The sequence below is a fragment of the Sylvia atricapilla genome, chromosome 6 (assembly GCF_009819655.1).
Source record: "Sylvia atricapilla isolate bSylAtr1 chromosome 6, bSylAtr1.pri, whole genome shotgun sequence".
Taxonomy (NCBI): domain Eukaryota; kingdom Metazoa; phylum Chordata; class Aves; order Passeriformes; family Sylviidae; genus Sylvia; species Sylvia atricapilla.
Window position 1 is genome coordinate 29,659,551 of NC_089145.1, and position 25,213 is coordinate 29,684,763.

A 25,213-nucleotide genomic window follows, 5' to 3' on the forward strand; every position below is an offset into this window, starting at 1 on the left:
AGAAAGAAGACTTTGTTTCATTCTGGATTTTAGGAGCCCCACTGGAACCACTGATAGCATCTTCAGCAACTGCAACAGTATTGTGTTGGACATGTATCCATAGTGGCTCTTGGCAGGTTCAGACAAGAAACAGGAAGACTAATATCACTTTGTTGCTGCATATGTTACTGTGAGATCCAAGTCCTTGCTGGGTCAGAAATCACATGGTGTGTTAAAGGCTTAAGATTAATTCTGAAGATTTAAACTCCTGTTTTGACCATAAGCCACAAATGGAAATAGGCTACAGAAAAAGTAAGTTTGATGATTCTGGGCCATGTAGTAATTGAACTTCTTAACCAATGAAAAATTAATTAAATATTTCGGTGGTAGATGTGCTTTTAGCATCCTTGTCAAGTGAGTCATTACATCATTACCTTGGTTCAGGAATCTGACAAAAAAGGACAATATTAGCTATCCTATGTTACAGGAGAGTCTTTGCAGGGGTCTATGTGATTCCATTTGTGTTGACAACTTCTACATTAATAGGCCGGGAATATTCTGCTCCATTAAAGAATGGAATGAAATAACTCTCTTAGGTTGGTTAGCAGTCCTTTTTTTCTTCTTTCTGATGTAGCCCAGATCCCAATGTTAATGTAAACTGACTGTTAGGTGAGAACTCTGGTGTCCATTAGCAATACCTGAAAACTTCAACATGTTTTCATCTCTGTGTAGCCAATGCAAACTTTTTTTTTCCCCCACTGGGGATAAAAAGTAGTAAATATGAAAGTAATGTCCAAACCAATCCCCAGCCTTCAGAAAATTACAGAACAAACAGATGACCTCTTATACTCAGGTAATATCTTTTTCTAGTTGATAGATGAGGAGAGATTTCATATGTAGGGATGGAGGGATGTAATTTTAACATCAAATACATTCCAACTCCCTTATCTAATCTAACAAGCCATTTAACAGTTTATCTATCAGATCAAATCTTTGAATCAGTTTTGTGCCATGGGAGTAAAAGATGCCTAATATTTAAATAACCATTTTTTCTGACAAAGGTGAACTTGATTGGTAATAAAGATTGTTTGCAATCAATGATCTTCAAAAGATCCCTTCCACTTCTTTCCAGATGACTATACAAAACATCACAGTACATAAAATACCTTGGTCTAATCCACTGCCACTTATTTTCTTCTTTGTCATTATTTCTTAAGTTTTATAAAGTACTTTTGTAAATGTTTTGGGCTAGAGAAGGCATGCTCTTGCTTTCATATGGAAACTGTAAGCACTGTCATCCTTCCACTGCCAGAAGACACACATGCACACAGCTGGCACATTCTTCTAATCTCAAAAGTGAAGAAAAAAAAATCCCAGCTGCAATATTAATAGCAAATATATTCTGGTTCATGTCTGGTTACACTCAGGTGAACACTGATAAGTCATGTGTGAGGTTCTCATACATAGCTCTGGCACCACAACACCAGTCCTAACATGCCTCCAGGCTCTCTTTAACATTGCCATACGACTCAGTCCTGAATGGCTTCCTGCTGATCCACTTCTCTCTAGTGGAGATTTATTAGAATTGGCCATAGTTGGTCTTTGCTTTTTATAAAAAAAATGAATATATGGGTCTTCATCTTCCCTCGGAATCTGAGACTTCAGATAGACAGGTAGGCCAAATTCTGCAGCAATGCTTCCTTCAAATGACAATTTTCAGACATAATTCCTGAATGTTTACAGAATACACGATGAAAACATCTGTCCTAGTTAAGCTGATTCATATGTCCTCCCAAATGCTTAGCAAGCGTTCCAAAAATGTATATAAAAAATCAAATTAAAGTACCCTGTTAAAAAAAAAGTGTATATATCATGCAAATGTGTCCCAGATGAAAGTAGAGAGCTCTATAAGCACCATCTAGGCCATCATACATAACCTGCCTGATTTTTGGCTGGTCTGTATTGCATTTATAATGGGGAAATTGCTGTGGAAGGAACTCTGGTGCCATTTTTCAAGAGCAGACAAGGTTTGCCCTTAATGCAATAATGCTGAGGCAAATTCCATTATTTTTCCTTCCAGCAGTCTCAGTACAGCAGTTCTTCACTACTTGCTACACTCAGTGTTTGTGGAAAGTCACTGAGTACCTTGAGGAAGTAGGTGTCTCACCCAGCCACAGCACTTGCCTCCAAGTGCGCGGCATTCCTGGTGCAAATTCAACACTGGGGACAAGCACGCCGTGGCATTCACAGCACACTCGGTTACTGTGCGCCCAGCACAACCTACCGAGAACAAAACAGTTTAGCAAGAAGCACTGAAGAATGCTGAGCAAATGATGTGGTATCATTGGACTGCCACCAAAGCATCAGGTCTTCATAATACAAAGTGATATGCAAAAATAGAGCTTAACATAAACAGTAGGAATGGAAAAGCATTGCCAGACACTAATGAAATGCTAACTATGCTAGCTTGGGAAAACTCATTCATCACTACAAAGGCATTGCTTTGTAGCTTGGTTCAACAGCAGAGAAAAATGCCTATGGGATTATTTATAGGTAGTAAGAATTTTATAGGTTCTTTATATAAAAAAGGATTTTTTAAAACGTACCAGGTTTAAGTCTAATGTGCAACCCTATGAATGTCTAATCACTTTTGCTTTCTTCCTCTTCTCACTTTCAAATTCTGGTGTCCTAGACAACTGCACAGCAACAGAAGAAATTTCCAGTAGTTCAGGACATTTTTGCAATTACTTAAATTCATTTAAATGACATTATGGTAACATTATCACATATAATAATTAGCTACAAGGAAAAAGCTTTGGCCTAAATGATCAATGCTCTTTTAAAATGAATGATAGAGACTGTTGCTTTTAAATGTCATCACTGTTTTAACTTTCTCCTCCCTGGCCTGAGAGGGCCTACATGAAATAAAGCGACATGGCACAGCAGAGCTATGCTGTGAGATCTCATTCTTCCCCTAGGGTAATTAGGCTGCATCATGTCCTGTAAGTCAGTAGCTGTGTTCAGAGCATACAAGGGAAACACACAAAGCAAGGAACAGAGCAGTGGGAATGCTATGCAATGCAGCTCCTGATGTGCAAGTCAAATTGAATTATTTAGATAGAATTGCAAACACTCAAAGGTCCCCCAAATCCAGGGTTCACTCTTCTTACAGTACACATCAACGACTTTAAAGGAAGCCACTATGGGCCAAAATAAGCTGCCCATCCCAACGTGAGCAACCAAACTCGGGCACTTTGCCTTTGTTCCTAGCCCCTGTAACATGAGCAGCCTATGAGTGGATGGGGCACCATGCTGGATTCTGCACTCAAAATGCCTGTCTTCTCCTTCTGGCACAGAGAGCACCACTGTTCCTTTTTAAAAATCCCCTGCTCTTAGCAAGGTTTGTTTTTCTAACTGGTTCCCAGAAATCTCTTGGGCGTTCCAAGCCCAGAAAAGTAATTACTGCATTGCTTTGGCCACAGACACAATATCAACCTTGTTAGACTTGGCCTGTGGAGAGAGCCAAACACCTGCTGCTGCAACATTTATTTGATAAGCTTCATGGTTCACTAACATAAACCTGATCCTGCTGACCTGCAGGAGGATGAAAAGGAGTCAGGGGAAAGGGTGGAGCAGGTAGGCAATCTCACGGCCCTCTGGCCCAGCAGCTTACAGCCCTTTCTCCCAGCCAGCTCCCATTTCTCTTTGCTTTCTTGTTTCCTGGTGAGAGCTTCAGAGAATTGGTTTTCCCCCTGCAGTTATGCAGGCAGATGTGGATAGGGCTAGGATTCCCATGCCTTATGACGGATTAACTGACAAGTGTGGGATCAATACAGGAATTGTTCTAGCTCTGGCTGCATCTGTAGGCTTCCAAAGCAGACAGAATAGCTGCACACACTCTCCTTGGCATGGTGGTGTGTGCACTGAAAGGCTGGCTTAATACAAATCCATTAGTTATCAGCAAGGAGGGAGGGGGAGAAGGGCTGCAAATCAGTCAAATCAATAGATAAAAGGTAGGGGAGAAAATCAAATATAGAAATAGAAAATTCTTCAAATGACAGAGTTTTCTGGTCTAGTATTTAAAAAAAAATAAAAAAAAATTGGAGGAAATAAATAAGGTTTTATCCCAAACAAAACCATCTCTTCCAGCTGATACTGCCAAGCAGTATCTGAGGGAAAAAAAACACATGCCAAGGAACCTAGCAGGAAGGAGAAAATAACCTTCTTGACTATGGTGCTCAATATCAGAAAAGAAACTTATTCTTGTCTGTTTCTCAGTCTCATCTTTTTCTAGGCAGAAGAAATACAAAACAGATAATCTAGAACCAGCAAGGACATTTCCATATATTTGCTAGTTGCCACTTACATGAAAAGGTTTGACCTCAGGACAGTATGTTTTCTAGCATACTTTGTTTGTCATTCTTTACCTGAATGACACCTCTGTCAGTGTATGTTGATAGTTTATCTTGGAGATTTACAGTGTGATTCACCCTCTTGGGAGACAGCGGGAAGCAGATGAATCACTGTGGATTACATCAGAGCCAGATCAAACTTTAATATGAAACTTGACAAAAATCTGAACACTAATCCTCTGAATAAATGTGAAGTTGTTTACACAACCATCTTCTATCTTATTTCACGTTCTTCCACTGGCTCAGAACTTCAGGAAATTTATTTCCTGATGGATTAAAAAAACCTGCAAAAATCCAAATATGTTACAAGACATTTTCTGGATGGATCCAACCCAAATCAAAGCAAAAACCTCAAAAGAAAACTTCTCTTGTGGAACCTCAAGCACAGTTTTACAGTTATGTGCAATTCAGGTAATGAGTGATAAACAAGGTTTTGGACTAGCACCAACATTCTACTTTTGAATTCACCCTTCACAGGGTGAAGGTACAGGACATACAGCATCAAAGCAAAATGCTAACTAGATTCAGAAAACCAGCATGACTGGATTCTCAAAGCTCTAGTTAAAACAGTCAACTGTTCTTCAATTTTTGATTTTATTGACTAGACTGTTTCACTCTGAACAGTATGAGAAAGATTTTTTAGTACTAGTAATTCAGGAAGAGAAACAAATAACCTGATACTTTTGGGATACTTTTGTGGAAAGTGCTGCACAAAAGAAGAAAGAAAGTGTAAAAGAATTAGGAAGGGAAGTCTATATTGCTTGGAAGACTGAGTGTACGAAAGATCCGCAAAGTAAGTGCTGCCCAGCATGAAAATCTTGAAAGCAATGTACATTATATCCAATTCATGAAAAATGCACCAGACTGAGCTGTCTTAGTCTTGTTAAAAACTGATGATGATCAAAGCAAATAACTTCATTATTCCTCCACCATTTTGCTCTAGGCTGTATGCCAATGTTCCCCAACACACTAAAAGCAAATGTAACAACTCCAAATGCATTGTTTACCCACCAGGCAGAAGTGATAAAGAAGAACTTGTGGCCTGTTCCTCAAAAGAACAGGCTAGAGAAACCAGCAGCAAAACTCCCAAGCTAAGAACAATTTTATTTCTTGGAGCTCTCTAAGCAATAAAGCCTTCTCATTTCAGAAACTATTAAAAAGCGTCCTGAGCAAAGTATGGCAATGACTATAAATATTGTCCAAATGGAATTTCTGTAAAACCCCTGTCATATTACAGGACGCTTATGCATATTATTCTGCCTTTTATTCCTAAGTCTAGTTTCATACTGTGAGCACATGTACACCTTTTACAGCAGCTTCTGCCTACAGCTTCTCCAGATTACCACAGATGCAGAAGCTCCCCAAAGAATATGTGTTTCATGGTAGAATACTAGTAGACTCTTAGACTAGCAGGAATAGTTTTAAAGAAAGTTGAACAGCTTGCCAGCAGCCAGGGTGAACTACTCCTGGTTATCTGAGAGGTGGAACCCAAGGAGCTTGACCTGACACAGCAGAGTACTCTGAAGCCACACTAATTTTGGAGCACAGCAGGGCAAATGAGAAACAACGACAGCCACACAGCTCACATAGAGCATCCCCAGGAGAGCAGCTCTATGCTTACAATGAACATTGCTGCTAAAAGGAACCAAAATCATACAACAGCTTCTTAAAATAAATCCTCCCAGTGGGCCCTGCTTCCTGTCCTGTAACAGCCACCAGAGCAGAGGAGTGAAACTCAGTCTGAGTCACGTAAGTGCACGTGTGCTCATCTGCACAAGGGCACTGAGCTCTGGGTGCCTTGGTACGTGTGGCTGCCCACACACTCGTGCAGCCAGCTACAGGACCATGAGAACATGAAAGCAGGATCTCTCTCTCCATTTTCTTCCTCTGTGCAGAGAAATTTACGTAGTTGAAAACTGAAAAAAAGTTTGAGATTTTTCCTCTCTACAGGGAAAATGTGAGCAAATATTGCAGGCCCTTAACAGTGCACAGGTGACTAGAGCTCAGCCTGGTAATAACACATCACTTCTGCTGTGTCAGATCCCTGGGAACCTCCAGGATCAACACCTCACCAACTGCACAATTTTGAATGAGAGTGAAGGATCAAATTGGACAGAGTAGAATACCAAGATAAAACTTTTTTCATGGTAACTGAATATTGTGCTCTCAAATATCTTCTCTCTTTTTCAAAAGTGCTTTCTAGCTTTACAGTTGTGATGACAACTTTTATGTTGGGAACCGAGAGTAATACAAGTAGTCCAAGTCTGCAAACATACAAACATAGGTTTCTCAAAATTATATCATAGCTTGATGCCTTGAAATGACTGAACCCCATCCTCCTCATAAGTTTTTTGTTTGAACTATCTGGCTTCTTCAGGTTGGAATCAATGAAAGAAAAAGACTATGGCTTTTTGTTATGTCTTGGGTCAAAACCTATTGAAAGTGGTTGCTCTAGCACTGCATTTCCTTTCAAGCTAAATAAGGCTACAGTTAAATACTGCTTTGTTTAGTAATTGCTAAAACCAAAAGACTACCAAAAGACACAGGCTGTGCAGGGGCTGGACCTCACAAGAAAAAGGGAATCATGGGAACAGATGCCACAAATGTGGAAATTACGGCAATGAGAAGTGCAGCTCTGCATCTAAAAGTGTTGGGGATGAATATGGTATCTTCGTTGACAGAGGAAGCATATCCTAACATGTGAAGTTTACTGTAAGCCGATATTACTTATACATTCTTTACTCTATCAGACTACTGTAATCATTTATTTGGTAATTTTCTAGCTGTCACTCAAAGCACATGGAATAGTAAAAGCATACAACTGCTTATTTTACTTTTTGTTTTTGTTGGGGTGCATGTGTGTGCGCAAAGAATATCAAAAACAGGTTTCTTCTTACCAAAGTCATCAAAGCCATCCAAAATCAAGTTTACACTCTCAGAATACTATTAGGTTACTTCAAGCCTTAAAATAAATCTCTGGCCAAGTCCTAGATGGCTAATTACTTCCAGTTATTTCTGAATAAAGTTTTAACCACTTCTGTTGGAGTCTTCCATATCTCAGATGTTGTGGTGAGAGGAGAAAGTGATCTGTCTGAGCATTAGACAAATTGCAGACTTACTGGCAGGATAAAAGCAGACCAACAAAACAAGGTAACCAAAAAGGACAGCAAACCAATTTGCTTCTAGCAGAATTTGAGGATGGCCAAGGGAAAAAGTGAAACACCTCACAGTATCCAAAAGCCTTCAGGTCACTTTATTCAGCTACATCATGCCTTAAGTTTTGGAAAGAAGAGATACAGGCAGGAAATGCTAACAAGATTTCCAGTACATCAACTCAAACTTGATTTATTCTTAAAAAAACTAGTCTAATTCCTCAAAGCTTTGCAGCAGCTCTGGCCTGTTTTTAGAGCACTGTGGCACACAAGAAATGAACTGGATGCTAATGGGAGAGGTACAGCATGTGCTTAGGAGAACGAAGGACTACAGGAGAATCCCATGGAAAAACCATGTCCTACTCAACCTAGTCTCCAGATCCCCTGTTATAAATGTGAGAAATTATTTGTCAAGCAAAGTATCAGGGATTTTCTCTGCATTTAAACCTTTTCTTCAACTGACTCTACCTTTTTTCTAAAGCAGGAAAGCCATGAAAATGCAAAATTCATTTTGGAAAAATACACCCAGATAAGGATATATAAGGCTCCCTGGACAACTATGCAGCAACTGGATTATATGTATACAGAATGAAACACTGTAGAAATGGAGTGTCCTTCATATAATGCTGAACATTTCAGCATCTCTGTAAATTAGAAGATTGAAAACAGGACATGGTGAAATTCTTTTGTCTATTATTACACAAAACGGGCAAGCAGTTGAAGCCAGATATCCCCAGATCTCAGTCTTAAAAGTGTATTTCCTTTGATGTTACTCATTCCTAGGGCACATTTAATAGAGCAGTGAACAACTGGTGCTGATTGCTGTGGCTTATTAACCAGTGATAGATTTGGGCGACGCATATACTCATTTCCCATAACAAATATTTGCACATGGGACTGAAGCACTGGGATGCCATACATGCACAGCTATTGTCTCAAGTCAACCCTTCCTTTCAAGGCCCAGTTCCACTTCCTCCTCCATCTCAGTCCCTTCATTAATCTCCCCATTTGCCTTCTAGTTTAGTTCGGATTACAAGTTATTGTTACTAAATACATGAAAACTGTAACCAAAGACAGTCTGGGCCTAACATAATTAATCAAGTAACTTCCAGCTAATGACTTACTGTTTGCTTCACTTCTCCACCCACTGTCTGGCTTTTCAGGGCAAAGATGTAACTTCTTGCATGTTGCTAGAGGACTACACACAGTAGTGAGACTCAGAATGCAATAAAAAAAGATTTAATTTTAAAGGGGATGAATAGAATCAATGAGTATTTTCCTTGAGCAGAGAACAGTGCATTGCTACTTCGGTGGCAAAGGCTCCTATGCCCAGAAGAAGCTCAGAACTACCATCTGTGTGTGCCACACCAGTGGAAGCACTTTTGGCTTGACTTGTTTTGGCCCATGTGTCTGCTATTCTGATTCTTCAATGAGACAATTCACTGTCTGTTTCTGGGGACAGAATGAATGGAGGAGTTAGATCAATTATCTGAGAGTCTTCAGGATACCCTCTGACAGATGATGAAAGGATTCTAATATGTAATTGAAATACCCTGTACCAAAATACTCACATTAAACCTTGGCTGATTACACACAGGTCTGAGCTATCTCAGACCTTCAGAACAGGAACTGAGTTGTTTATCAGTGAAAGCCAAACTTCTAAAAAGCTGGCTGCCCACTACAGAGCCTTTGTGTTGGGTAAATTAGCTTCAGGAAGAGAATCAAAATGAATTAAAACCACATGGAGATCCTCTCCCTTTCCCCCCCTTTTCCCCTTTCCCCTCTCTATATGAATCCCCTCACCAGGAGACAGAGGCCAGTTCAGTATAATTTAGTCCAGTGTTTTTGTTTCCTAAAGTCTCAGTCTTGGGCTGAGTCCATTAATAGGCTGCAGCTGATTTTAATCTAGATGAACTCAAGACTACTCTCTTCTTTGGTTTTAAAAAGATTACAAATTGTGTGTTATATAAATAGAGGGAAAAGGGAAAAAAACCAGAATTAGTAAAAAAATCTGCTCTCCATTAGCTGACCTGCTGAACAAGACTGTGATTCAAATAAAGATGAGAAATGAGAGATGTGGGGAGAAAAATACACAACTAAAAGCTCTTGTGATACTGCACCCAGACACAGTGGTAAGAGGAGATGCAGTAATGTCTGATAGCTACTATTACCATTGTAACAACACAGAAGAGATATTAATGGGACTCCAAAAGCAACAAACCAGATGCCTCAAAGACTGTTCTGACAGTTTGCAGCAACCTCTCCCCGTTAAACATAAAATCACTTTATTAGCAATTACGACCTTGTTGTGTCTCAGGTCTCTCTGGTAGCTAGGGTGGAAAAAGCTGGCCTCAGACCAGTTCCTTGTAGATACTTCAGAGTGTGAAAGAATGCCATGATACTCACAAGGCCTGACGCGAGTGGAATTTCTAAATAGAGGTTCTGACCCTAGAGAGAGTTGCCTCAGATCAGTGCTGACATAACTTTGGGTGGGAAGGGGCTGGGCTCTTTTTTCTAAGCAAATTTGAATTCTCTGTCTGCCTAATGTCACTCTGGATACTCTATAGACTGGATGGCTCAAGACTGCGTGAATCCATGATTTTTAAAATAATTGCTATAGGTTACAAATGTGACACTCATTTTTATTGATGCTCAATTTTACCACTGATGTGTTCAAAGTCTCCGTTTAGAAGACTCTCATGAACAGCTCACAGACAACTGCTGCATTTAAAAATTGCCACTGCAACTGAGCAGCAAAGCCAAACGCGAAGGCACAATGAACAGCCCCAGCACAGAATGTAACTACTCACACCACCCTACAGACAGGTGTCTCCTGGTGGAGAGCAACAGGATGGCTGCCATTTGGAAAAACAAGAGTTACAGAGTTCTCTGCAACAGACTTCTGTTATTTAACTCCAGCTAAAAAATATAGATAAAAAACTCCATTTAATCCATAAGAAAAACAAAATGTTTTTTATAGCCTATGAGCAAGATGTTAAGTGAGCTGTACTCACAAAGGAAAGGTCCTAAAGAAGCTGAAGCCTCAATGTCATTATGATAACTTAAAAATCTCAAAATAGCATTTGATCCCACAGATTCCATTTCAGAAGCCCAGAAATGTTTTTCTCTGCTTATGAATGCTCTCATTTTGGGAATAGCACACATCTGTTTAATACAAAGAGAGTTTATACCTGTACAAAGTAAAAATCACAGCTTTACCATAAGAAGCAAACAAAATAGATGCAGTAAAAGTGCTAGTAAATCAATAATACATAGTAGATATGCAGAGAAACAGATGTCCAGATGACATCAGTAAGAGGAATCACATGGTTCTATCAGATTTACCTGAATACAACTAAATAATAAGTTTCAATTGCAATTATAAATGTGCCTGGATTAAACCCAGTCATTTTTCTTTCCTTGCTAATGGGGCAAATGTAACTTGGAAGGAGTCTGCATGCAATCACTGGAGGTTTTATTTGTATAACTTTTCTGGAGGCTGACTATGACTATATTTGATTGCATGTGGGTGGCTGTGGGACAGGCAGACAGCTGGGTGAAAAACTATGACAAAAGGAATCTTGTCCCATTTCCTGCCTGTGCTTCATTCACTAATGAGCACTGCTCTGGGTCATTCTCAAGATTTCTTCATCTGTTGTTGTCTCGTCTGCAAAAGGGGCACCCCAGCAGTGGAGCTGTTGTCAGCTTGTCTTGAGAGTTTATTCTGCTGCCTCTCACCCTTGCAGCTGTGTGGGATTTTAAGTGCCTGGCTGTAAACAACTCCATATTTTGTGCTTCTTTTTGGATGACTTGAAGGCCAGTCTAAGGCCAGATGTGTTTGCTGGTGTAATCTGTTTCTCATTTCTTCTGATAAATGCATATCTCAACAACTAATAATAAAGTGAAATCGGGATTTATCTGTTGTCTTCTTCAGTTTGATTTCTATTGGACAGAAAATGTTAATAAAACATAGCTAAGTCCTCAGCCTCTCTTTTCTTCCTGGAGTGCCTGAAATGCTCACTTGACATATCCCTACCAAAAAAAAACCAACAACCAGGCTGGTGAATCTAATGCCATTAACTCCTGCTGTAGCAACCAATATGCCTCTTGCTATCTTGTGGAAACAAAAGCACTTTGCTTCTTTAAAAAAGACTTTTTCACTAACAGTGTGTCATCTATTCTTGTTTCTTTTGTCAGACCAGCTCACTTGATTTCTTCCTGGTAACAGGCTTACTCTTTTTAACAGGATTCTTTTTAAAAAAGCTTCTACCTGTGCACAGGCAGAATTCAGCTTTCTACAGCAAATTGTTCTGTTTTCAAGTCTAATCCATTGGTGAGAAAACTCATTAGAGAAGGCACATAAGGACTGCACCTCCTTCCTCGTGTCCAAGGTTCAGTCAGTCTCTGTCCAAGGAAGAGGAAGAAATCACACCCAACTTCATTGTATCAAAGTATCGTCTTTTGATTTGTGCTGTTAAATGTTATTGTATTAGCCTCCCCACTCCAAACAGGTACAAAGGTGAGGCAGTGGGAAGGGGAATGCTGTAACAGCTTAGCCTACCCCCCTCCAGGCTAAGACATGTACTGCTGCAGTGCAACATAGAACTCTGCTGCCCATGAGTCTCCTCTCCTTTCCAGTTAGATCGTGGCCTTATCCACTGCCAGCCCTCATATCGATCAGAATGGGATCCTCACTCTTGATTAAAAGCACTGCTGAAGTCTGTCAGAGATACTGCTCCAACACAAAGCAATTCCATCAGGCATGGCTTTGCTAGCAGGCTTCCAATCCTCTTGTATCTGCTACCTGGTTTTTTACATCCTCTGAAAGTTGAAATTATCATAGATAGATATGGATGGTCATAAAAACAGTTTATATAAAGAAAGACATAGAGTTGTCCTTTACCCAAGAAGCCTTTCAGAGAAATACTCTAATTTCATTCCAAAAGAGATTTTGCCAAGCCCTCTAGCCCTAAGAGGAAAAATAAACCCTTTCCACAGTGCTAGGCAGTTCTAATTACAGATGGATCAAACCAGCTCCTACTTTTATACTTGTTCTCTGCCAGTAGTCAGCAGCTCTTCTCTTGTCTTCAACCACACTAACGAATGTTCCAGTTCTGTTCAGCAAAGGGGTCATCAAAAACCTAAGTAAATTCTATTTCTTCCATGCCTCCTCAGATTTATTTTAACACCAAAGTACAAAAACTGTAACTGTATACATAAGCCACCTTGACTGGCCTAACTGAAGACAACTGTTTAAACTGGCAAAGACACAATTTATTCTATTAAAACCCCTCATGATGATATGTGAGAAGGAAAGAAGTTCTTTTAGCTTTTAAGAAACAAGTAACTTCTAGGGTTAGTAATTAGGAAAACAAAGCAAACACAAAACATTGGTATTTGTAAACTGAGTACACTTACTGTGGCTTGACTAAAATGTGCTAAATCTAATCTTGGAATTTTTTTCTTCAAAGAACCACCACACTTCAAGATGCTATAATGTAGGAAAACCAAGTACAGGCAGAGTCATTCCCGCACTGGCCCATGTGGATTTTCAGCATTTTACTGAGCTTTTGTATCTATTACATGAAATAAAGACCAACCTGTTTTCAGAAGGCTACTTTGGTGAGTGGTCTGAATTAATTTTATTTCTTAATTTAATTTCCCAAGACATTCAGAGTTTTTTTCCATTTTCTGTGTTGACTTTAGTGGGTTTACAGAGCCACAATACCAACAATGTAATATGGCATTTATTTCTTCCTGTATCCAGCATGGTTTTACACACAAATTGATCATACCTCAAATATCTAATTTGAGCCTGGCCCTAATTCTCCTGCCTTCAATGCTATACAGTTGATGCACTGTGACACTTTGAAGAGTATTTCTTACACTTGACCCTCTCAGTGTTTTCATGGGGTTTTCTTTGCATTCTTACCAAATGCTTTCACTCTGACAGATGACCAAGCCCTCAGATCACTTGCGTTAAACAAAACAGGGCTATTTTATCTAAATAGTGTTCTTTCTCTGTCTACAGTAATGTTGGTAGAATTCTTACAAAACATACTGTTGTGAGAACAATTAAATTTCAGTATTATGGAAACAGACTCAAACATAAATGTGTGGAAGTGTCATTTTGTGCATCATGCACCATGGTAACCTTGAATTTACAGGAAATCAATGCAAGGATGCACCTTGAATGGGAGACAAAGCTGATACGTATTTGTGGGCTGCTTCTATTTTCTGTCCAGAAATTTCAAAGCATCATATACAAGGAATGAATTCTGTGTATTAGAATCAAAACACGCACCTACATTTTTCAAACCTCCCAACACCACAGAATTGCCTCTAATGGGATGCAAATCTGTTTCTCCAGTGTCTCTTGGTATGCAGAGATATTACAAGGACTGGACAAAGCCAGAGTAGGACTAACACACAGGCAAGCAAAGCAGAATTTCATGATTGCAGGGGTGTCTTTTAATTGTAACCTGAGGTTATCTGATGACACAATCATTGCCTGAGTCATCTGAAAATCTGAAACAATTGCTCTGAGCATGGTAAATTTTATCACAAATCTGACAGTGTGTCATCCTCATGACTTGATAGATGGGGAGAGGGACAGCAGGAATTCTGCCACTTCAGCAGACAGATCTATGGGTGGAGCAGGAATAGAGAAGTACAGTAAACCTGACTCAGTCTCTAGCAGATGCACTCAGGAACATGACTGAACTTTACACTCAGGACACTTGAGTGCCTGTCACATTCAATAAGGAAATGTCATCTCTTACTGCTCCTATGGTGAGCAACAAAGCAGAGGAAGAATCAAATGGCAGAGAAGCGGCACAGCAGAAGTGCCAGGGGTTTTAACACCTCACATGACCTAAATAAATACTAGCACCGATATACCTGATTTGGGGTTGTCATGAAAGGGAAGCCTAGTCTTTAGATAAACAGAGTGTCCGGCCTTAACCTCCTGAACTATCAATTTTCCTCATCTAATACTGCAGAAAGGTTATGTTGCAGTGCCCTGTGCTTCCTCACATTTAAACTTAAGGTAGCCAAGGGCAACAAAGACTCCTTCCTCTCCAGCCTGATAGCAGAGCTCTTCCTTCCTTTTGTTCACATGGAGAACAAACACTGAGTTGAACAATAACAGTGGATGCTTCATTATGATGCTCTCTTGGGCACCCAGCCCTGGTTAGCATTATCTTACCCCTTGGTTTTGTTTTAAAGGAAACAGTGAATGGTCTTTTCAATTGCTGGTGTTTCAAGATCAACATTACCTCTACTTCCTCTGTTTTCAAGTTTCATTATTTTACCAACAATATGTGGCACTATGAAAGAAAAAAAAAAGACACTCAACAAACTGAGAAAGCTTCCAGTCTGAGGCAAGCAGTAACAGAAGGCCAGTTCAATGATCTTTCCCTGTAAATTAATGCCACACTGTTGGCTGCAGGCTTCAGTGGGCCAGCTCTCTTACCCCTTCTGCCAGAAGAGGCCTTGAAATTGCAAATTCAATTTGTGTATGATGTTTTCCTGTGCCCTTAAGTGATAGAGCAGTAGATGGTGTCCTTCCTGAGCCCAGGCAGCTGGGAGCCAGCTTGAGGGACACCTTACTCCCTTTGTGCTCAGATATGACAGTGGAATTCAGTTCATTCTACACTAGAGTAATGGGGGCTTGCTCTGACTTTTATCCATTACTTAGGGACCTTTCCTAGGGCATGACAAGTCTGCCAAATGAAAATGAAACTGTGAGTCAGGTGGCTGCCCATGCTTGCTGCTGCTACCTTGTACTGCTAGCCAAATTGACCCACTTGGCTATGGGTCAGTTGTATGACCAATTCAGCCTAATACACATTTGAGAGAAAAAGGGGGAGAAAACCTGTTTCTAAAGGAAAAGACAGTATTCTGGATGAATAAAAGCTACCCCTGCTAAACTCTAATAAAGTCCTATCCAGTGTTATTCAGCTGGAAGGACTGCAGTGATGAAGCAAGCCAACAGAATTGCAGGGGAAGGAAGGCTGAAAGGCAAAGAGGAAACAACATACCTTTGAGCTCTGGTGTGCTCTGCATGAGGCCCTGCCTCTGTATCAAACATGAAGGTAGCCAGGATCACATAACTGAACTATCCAAGTTATGCTCTAACTATCCCGATTTAGTGCTTTTGGCTTTTACTGCCACATTAGAATATGCTGGCTTGATTTTCAAAGGTAACAAGCACCTACAGGTCCCACTGCCTTTGGTGACAGCTGCAGGTCTAAAACTCAGTTTAAGATAGTTTGTATTTTGAGAAGAACTGAAGGAAAATAAAAGGCCTATTGTGTAGATATGAAGAGTTTAAACACTGCTGATTGGTGGTCTATGAGTCCCTCCCCTTTTCAAATGAATTTCACTTCATGTTTTGTTTGGTTTTCTTGTTGATGCATCCTGCACCCTCCAGTGCTAAGCTGGTGGGATCCCACATACTTTTCCTGGCATGTGGTGTTTAAAATAAGAGACCTCAGCAATCGGATATCCTCAGCATTTCCAGCTATTGAACACAATCATGAGTGCTGTGATCCAATTTCAGAGCAGAAGAGGAAAGATATAGAGTAATACTCTCCCTGTGCTGGTATGGGGCAGACAAAAGAAAACTAAGCAAACAGGATGTTCTGCTCCTCTGTGGACTTCAGCAAATGCAGACAGGATATGGTCTAGCTCAGCTAGGACTCACAGCTGCAATGTATGTGCCTGGCTGCCCAATACCTTGTTTTGGGTACTTCACCTATGGCACAAATATAGCATGAAGAAAAGTAAGAGACGTGGTGTGCAGCTCCCACCTGTCATGTCTCAAGCATCTGAAGTCCTTTATCAAGCATCTGCAGCCTGAAGGAGGAATGTGATATACATGCTACTAAGAAAGAATCTCATCCTATCCCTAAATTCACCCAAAACATCTTCAGCAATGCAACACTTGGTGTTCACAACCTTGGATTTCAGCTGGTTTATTCTAAGCCTATTCACTGAATAGTAAGGCATATCTCAGCTGACGTCTCCATAATAGCACACAGCACGCAGTTCAGGCTATTCAGAGTCTAATATTACCCAGCATTTTCTAGAAACATCCCTCCTCACATCTCAGCTGCTGCTTCTGGGAAGTGCACCTTCACACAGCATTGGATTGTATGGATAGATGTTTCTGTGGTTGAAAAACTAGGAAGTTGAAATGAAAATGAGATACAGTGGACAGTGAAGTAAAATATTTTCAACATCTTTTGTTGAACTGTTAATTGTAGCATCATTTGCCTTTGCTTCCTCTTCGCCCCTGCAGGCTTGTGCCGCCTTGCCTGTGTGCTGAGCCCTAAGGCAGACCCTCTAGGGTTATTCAGGTGGCAAACCAAGGAACAGCCTGGGCTGATGCACCACACTCTAGCAAACTGCTGACTGACCTTGTTGCCTCTCTTACGCCTAAAATGCTTCCTTAACTATCTGGCCCTGAAATTTAATCTCAGAAGTTTTCCAGGGGTCCTCACAGAACTGAATGACAAAGGACCAGGTTTGGTTTAATTACAACAGTGACACTGAGGAGCAGTAATAAAGTTCAAAGGAACTCTGCAGAAAATACTTTACAGTAACAGCCCAATATTACGAATTTTAGGGAATGACTGTAATGAGAAAAAGCATTGAAACCACTGTTTGCCAAGAGGGTTTATAACATGTGCCTGTTTCTAAGAAAATGCTATATATTCCTATTCCATCTTATCAAGATAGTTTTAAGATTATATGAGAAGATAATTTAAATCTGTGACAGGGCAAGTCAGAGCATCAGATGTAGAGATACATGAGGCTGTTCAGGGTGCGTTAATTCTTGAAACATAGAGAAAGTTTCAAAGAAAAACAGTACTGGGGTCAAAGCAGTGGAAGCCCTATTTGTAAAGTGTTATCCCTGTGCCAGTAAGCATCTCCTCAGGCAAAGTTTTCTAGTTTAGTATCTAAAGTGCTATTCAAGCGTGCTTGCCTACACAGAATTGCACTCTGGAGACTTCCAGAGTTTAGACTGTAGGTAACTCTTGGATCTCCTCAGCAGAGAGAACAATAAAGTGTCCGGCATTTCTCTTTGGAAAACAGGCTGTACACTTAGGGATTTTACAAGCTTTTAATAATATATAAATTGATATAGCTAAAGAAAAGTTGCATGCATTACCAAGGGTAAGTAATTTGGGTCATTGTCCTCTATTGTTAACTGTATTTTCACAAGATCAAATTACATCAGTGATGACTTAACCAAACAAGTTAGTGGTGAAGCCAGTACAGACATAACCTTTGAGGACAGCAAAAGAAACTTAGTTGTGCCTATGTGAGAAAAGAAAATATCTCAGTGAGACTTAACTGTCTTTTACTTTCATAAGCTGCACACAAAAGCATGAGACTTTACTCTGGCTGAAAAACATGTTTTTGAACAGACATTTATTTGGCCTGCTACTTACGAATATGTTCACTTAATGTTCACTTAAGAATATTAAGTCCATCTTAGGTATATTTGACCTTATTTTACAAACCTGTAGCTTGAAAGACATAACATCTATACTAAATCCAGGCAATTACTAGTAAAGTCTTAGTCTTCCACGACCGTGTTCAGTTCCCAGAACAATATATTGTCACAAATCACAGACACTACCTCTAATCAACAGACAATTACACTCCTTATGTTAAAAGCCTTTTGGAAAAAAGGCCATTTGCTTTAGCACTATGCTGAAAACCCAGGGGAGCAGCCCACTTTGATCAGGAATTCATTACAGAGAGCCTGGTATGGAGAAGATTTCTCTGAAGTGAGATCATCCTGTCCCAAGAAGCCTATGCCAGGCTTGAAAAGAGGGGAACAGACTTACCTCTTCAGCTCATTGTTTTAAGAACACTGGGTTAAAAGAAATTAGGTTTGATTCGCACTTGTGTAAACGAGAACAGATTTGGCACGTCACTTGCACTTAAGCTTTTTTTTGTATTACATTTAGTAGAACTTCAGACAAATTAAATGCTGGCACTTCAGTTGCAATCTAGTAAAGCATTTAGGGACATGTTTGGCTTTCAAGTGCAAGACAGCAGCACTGTATCTACAGTACTTTTACACGCATCTTTAGAAATAAGAAGGTAATTAAAAACATTGCACTAAACTGGATTTATCCAGCATAATATCCTCTCACAAGTTAAACTCACAGGAAAAAGTACGGCCAGAAACTTCACTATCTACTGCCTATCTACTATGCCACTATGTGGAAGGTCATGTTTGTATAGAAAAACATTTAATTTTATTGAAATGACAGTTTATTTGGTTTCTACTGGATCTAAATACAAGACGCCTCTAGTCTTCCTTCACCATTAAAATGTTTCCCTTCCACTTCTCATCATTAACCTTTTTAGTTGGTTTTGCATCTGTACTCTGTTTCTCTGCCCTCCTTCATCTGACAGTTGTGGAGTTTGGCTACTCCAGCAATGCTTCAGCAGTGCAATTCCCATAAACCCATCTAATGAGGAGGACACTCTCACCCAAGAAAATACCATTTCTGGGCCAAGTTTAGTAACTCACTCCTCAAAATGCCATCAATTGCCTGAACAAAAGGACATTTTCATTGAATGTCTGCTATATCTGTGTGGGTGATGTTGCAGGCATTGGGATGATGGCAGTCTTATTTCTTCCTCATGCCTTACTCCCAGGATGAACTTAACCTACAGACTGATAGTGCTTCTTTGCTCTCATTATTACAAACCTGTTAGAAATAGCATGAGACTTTCAGTGTCCTGTGGGGAATACAGCAAAAACGGTTCCACCCCACAGAGATCCTAACAATGATCAGTCCATCTTTATCCCTCCAATAGGGCTGGAAATCACCAGTGGCACTGCAAATCTTTTACCATCTCAATAGCAATGCACAACTCTATTCCCATTAATCTGTCTTCTACCCATTCACACATCAAGTACAACCCTGCTTCATTTTACAGATTATATCCATGTTGCTCCAGACAAAGGTCACTTTATAGTTACAGTTCTTCAATTGAATAAAAGCTTTTGATGCAGTAAATAATTGTCTTTCACTGTTCAAACCCACACAATACAATACAAATAATGCTGCCCTTTCTTTCAGAATTCCTTTTCTACCTCACTACTTGTTTCTTTACAAAATAAAATGAGGCACTTTTCACTTGCTTCAGCCATAGAAATTAGTTATAACACTTTGGAGACAGTTTGCCATGCTGCACTACAATCCTAGACTCTACGCTATTCTGGGATCAAAACGAGTCTCTTTCATTACCTTAGTGACAAATGAAACATAATGCACCAAGGTTTCCCTAGATTTAGCTCTTACTAGATATTTTTCCATTATTACTGTGAAACATAAGACACTCTCATCCAAGTGCCACATTCTTTTGTTTCTACATATAGTAAGTTGCCTGCCTCAATAGGACATCACATGCAAGGTGAGCACGTTTGTGTTCAGACAGGTTGTGTGCAGTGGAAAAGAGGGCAGCAGAAAGGGTGGATTAATCAACGAATTATCCAGTCCTGTGGCACAATCCCCAAACTCTTCCCTTTGACAATACAAGGTATCCTATTCTTTCTTTGAGTGGTGAGGGGAGCCAGTCAGCAGGAGACACAAACTTTTGAGGTTAAATTTACAGACAGTTATACCTTTCTTTCAAAAAGGAAGAGTAAAATACAGCAAGATAAATCATAACGCCAAGTGCACTCATGAAAAATGGCAACCGTTTACCAGCAACAGTGCTTTTTTTAGCACTGAAGGTCATGACAAAACTGAGGCCAAAAGCTGAAGGCAGACAAACTCTAATCTGAAATACAGAAGAAGGGTTTTGCAGCAAGGTAGATAAAACTTGAAAACACGGTGAAGGCAAACCAGGAACTCACATTTCTTTATGTCTGCAAATAAGTGACTGCTTTTCTAGAAGAAATGATTCAGTGGAACAAAGCTATCAGGTACCTGAAGGAAACATGTATGATACATGGGAGGTCAGTTTGGATGAATCGATAATTCTATCCATCTTTAAACCCTATGAAACTGTATCATTACTCAAAAGCAAGTCCTAGCTCACTAATATAATTTGCCTTATGTTTTCAGTACTTCTGAGGTTTATTCTGCGAAGAGCAATGTTAATCACTTAGTTAAAGCACTCACTCCCAGTAGACTCTTCAGCTGGCAAACAGCCACCGTGTCCCTGTCTCCTTTCAAAGCACCATCCTCTCGGAAACAGAAGGCATTTGCTCAAGTAAGATGGAATGAGACTTCCACAAACAGTTGAGCTGTTGGTAGGTAACAGCTAGGCTTGTTGCTGCCTTGTATTTATACCCCAGAACACTGCTCCTCTTAAAGGTAGACTTGGATGATCACCCACAGAATACAGCTTCAAATCAGTTTCATTCAGCCTATCTTTTTCATATATGTGTACACAAAGCTAAGTAGCATCATCTAGTTCAGCACCCAGTATGTGCTACATTGAACTTCAATGAAACTACAATTAGGCAAGAGCAGCTCAAAATTTCTTCGGACTGTTATACCAGAACAGAATTACCAGCCAGCAATTTCCAATCAAAACAGAAATTATATCATAGCCAGTGAGAAAAATCATCTTACAACTTGCACTCTTAAATTAGATCTGCGGTTCTTTTAGTTTTATTCCTCTTTTTAATGGTATGACTTAATTCACTGCAACTGGTATATTGAAACAGGGAAGACACAGCAAGTTCTTAGAACGGCAAACACAAGCTGACAGTAAAAAATCCAATATTTTGCAGTGTTTAGAACCAGGTTTCTGCCTTTTTGTCTAAGAACTCTACAAAATAGAGAGTGGCTGTCAGACTGGATTCTGCACTCACAATTCAGGTTCATCAAAGAATGACACCATACAGCATGGCAGAACATAACATGACATTGCATTGCAGTGTAAAGGCAACTAAGGGTATTTTTGGGGTTGCAGTCCACTCCCTCTATAGCACAGAGTAATCTGAAGCAATGAAAGGAGGAGGCTGAAGACTTGTCTTGCTAAATTTCTGACTGTCCAATCTTGCTTTTCAATCATCACATTTCATTTCTCTAGTCTGAAAGTGGAAATAAAAGAGTGAGTGCATAAATGGATTCTCCTAATCTCTGAACACTTCAAGCTTATAAAAGCAAAGAAGTTTTCTCCAAGGGACTCTTGGGCAGCCTAGAGATCTCCTCTGACAATAAAAGAGAAGTTCTGCCTTCACTAGGGTCCCCTCCAAAAATTTCTGTGCTTGCACTGAGGCCATGAGATGCAAAGATACCAGGGAAACAGAGCAGCAATTTACATTGACAAAGAGGATTTTGATACACTCCTCCAAATGGGGCAGCATTACCATCTTAATAGCCTTTTGCTCTCAGCCCTCTTCCTGAGGACGCTGGAGATTTTTGCAAATGGAGAACAGTTCCGCTTCCCATTTTAACCGCAACAATAGCAGAAGGGCTCCTTAAACTGCATCAAATAGCAGCCTGTGAAATCCCTAACTAGCCGCACTGCCTCTCCTGCCGTTTTATTATCCTCAGCCCACAGAACAAAGCGGGAGGGAGCTCCTCCTCTTTTTTCTTTTTTTTTTTTTAGCCTATTCCACACATCTAATCCCTCAGAGGTGGCAATGGAAATTGCTTGTGGAACTGTTAAATCACACTTTCACTTTGTCTTTCATTCCCCATTCACCCTCACTAATCAGGGAGCTTCCAGCCACATTTTCCGATATCAATTTGTTTATGGCCTATTGGTTAATGGTCCCGGGATGGGACCCCCTGAGTAAAAAGAAAGAATCCTGGGCACTTCAGCCAGCTGCTGCTTCTCACCAGTTCCCACATCCATCCACTTGTTCCCATCAGCCACCCTGAATGTGCTCACCTCCTGACACCAAGGGAATTAAACAACAAAGCCTGAATGGGAGAGTTGCCTTTGCAATCAGGCTGCGGGACAGATTCCACTTGTTAGCGCAATGTGATGTCCCTCAAGCAGTCACCGGCTGGCCAGTGGCTAGTTGCCTTACTGTCATCTTACCTTCATCCAGCTTCCCTTTGGAGAAAAGCACCAAGTACAACTCTCAGAAAAACTCTAGCCTCTCTTGAACAAGGCAGCCTGGTGCTGCTTTCTGCATCTTATCTAAACCAGACATTTCCTGGTGATTTGCTCACTTCCTCTTTCCACAGAAGTAATGATCACTGAAATGTGGGATGAGACCATGCAATATTTACTTTTACAAATCAGTGAGATGGTTCATGTGAAAGTGCTTATAAGTCTCTGTAAAAGAGTCTAGGGCACATTATCAGGGGAATCATGCCCTTCCTTGCTATGCATCTCGGAGAAAAATATCTAAAATAGAAACATAATGATGTAGTCAGAAAGTAATAAAAGGCTCACACAGAGAAGACATTCTAGTTGCCTTTCAAGATGCACAAAGAACGATATCAAGACATCAATTACGTAAAGAAATCCAAACTGGTATTTCATCTGTTCGTAGAAAAATGGTGAACAATATTTTAAATGTACACCCTAGAAACATTGGTAAAGGGAAAAGAGCAATTGCCACACTTTTAATACAGTGATATCCTCCTCAGCCATCCATCATCATTATGTGCAACCAGGCCCATTTGTTCATTAAAGGTATGGTTCAGTCCTGGGAAAGCTATATTCATGGCTCACAGAGAAGAGCTGAAAAAATTAAGATTATCTCTGAACAAATGCTCCCTGTTTCTGAAATGGGAAAATTTTCTTTCCCAAAGTTTCACTACATTAGTGCTTGAGGACAGAGCAGGAAATTGTCTGCCTTTCTTAATAATGACAAGAAACATCTATGTAACTCAAAATATCCAGGATAGAAAAGTAGCTTATCATCTGCCCTATGCTGAAACAAAACATGTCAAGACCAACTCTTGGAAGTAAGCTCAGTTTAAACTAATAAAAATTGTTTCTAGTTCCTGTAGTCTTTTACAATTACTGGTACCAAATAAAGCATATCAAGTGCCCAAAATGCTATCTAAGAATATGATGAAAATAGTATTCAAAGGCTTAGAAAACACTTTATAGACACCTCCCTGCATTACAATTATGTAGATGTATCAAATGGAAGCAAAAATGCCCCATAAAACATTTTCATTTCTTTTGTTTTCTGACACTTTTGCAATCACCTTAGATGTAGGCATATTGAATCACTAGGAAATAGAAATAAGTCATTAGTCTGGTACAGCCTGTTTGAATGTGAGAAATGTGCAATCAGCAGGAGGAGAACTGTTCACATCCCTTAAAATGTCCATAGTGCCTCAGGGGATCAGTGATTCTCCACGACTGGAAACTGAGAACCAGCTATACTCACTTGTCTTATTGCCCTGGCTGCATATCACAGTGTCCTCTCTGAACAGAAAGTGACAGGCACTGACAAGTTTTACTCAGTCTGTTGAACTGATGCAGTGATAAGGAGCCAGGCTGCATATCAAAAGACACCAACTCAACAAAATTGATCTATCAATGTTTGTCAAAAAGTAAGGATGTTTGTTGGAATAAATGGGAAAATAAATGAAGAGTTACATTTTCCTCTTTGTTATGTTTAAAAGTACATGATTCAGGACACAGCCATGAGGAATCCTAGTTCCCTGTCAGCATGGCAGTAATATCCAGCTTTTCAGTATACCACTTTATATCCTAGAGAATCTGAGGATAATTTAAGACCATAGGACATTAGCATTAAAATGATCACAAAAATAGAAATCAGATACTAATTTCCTGTATTTTACTGATGCCAAGCCATTTGCTAAAGAAGAGCCATTTATTAGAGCAGGTCATTAATGATAGATGGGTATGTTTCTCCTGAAGAAACCTATCCCATAGGACCCCACCTTACCTAAACCATTCTACTTTACCTTGGAGGAAAACAGAGAGCCCTGGTTAATTTCAGGGCCCATGTCTAGATCCATGGCAATATGCAAGAATTAATTTAGTGTAATCCAAGAAAAAACAGTGAATTTGCAGAATACTCCCCTTATTAAAAAGAATATTTAAATGTTTGGGGTTTTAATTCAGTATAAGCAGCACCATTTTCAACAATAGTTGTCGTTATCTACATTCAGTCTGCTTAAAATACTAATTGAAAAGGCAAAACAACAATGCTCTGGTCTTACCCTGAAGAACCAAGCCTGATTTCTCAACGGTGTAGAAAAAAGTGGAGAATGGAGCAACAGGGGATTTAGCAACCAGGAGCTGCAAAACAAATGTATGATGTAAGTATGGATCTTTATAACATACTGATCAAAGCTCAAATCTGCAAAAACATCACACCAGATTTAACTTCCAGAAGTAGTAAAGCACACTTCAGAAACAACATGTAGTTATTGATCTGGCCCTGTGACTTGTAAGTAGTTGAGATCTTCTCACACACATATATAGATCATGCTGCAATTTTAAAAGGATTTACAGGTCCTGAAAAAACACCGTCATGAAAGCTGTAGGTTTTCCTTGTCCTGCTGGCATCCTGTTAAGCTTATCCATTTCTGCTGGTTCAGGCTTTTGCACTCAGAGACCATTTTGAACAAAACTGCTACTGCCATATACAGGCAATTTTTAATTGCCATTAGCCATTCCACAGATATGCTCCCTTGGCTTCTCCAAGAACTCCACCCACTATCTTCACCCCTGGAA

The 25,213-nt window shown here is 39.9% G+C and overlaps 1 protein-coding gene across 2 annotated transcripts in view; it reads right to left on the bottom strand.

The window, feature by feature from the left end:
* RAD51B (RAD51 paralog B) overlaps positions 1-25,213 on the bottom strand; it is a 365,975-nt gene that overhangs the window by 103,671 nt on the left and 237,091 nt on the right. Inside the window, exon 9 of one of the 2 annotated variants that reach the window (XM_066321378.1) lies at positions 24,697-24,775. The exons of the other annotated variant lie outside the window; for it this stretch is intronic. Coding sequence (XP_066177475.1) covers positions 24,697-24,775 — 79 coding nt within the window. The remainder of the gene's footprint in view (positions 1-24,696; positions 24,776-25,213) is intronic. 2 annotated transcript variants of the gene reach the window in all.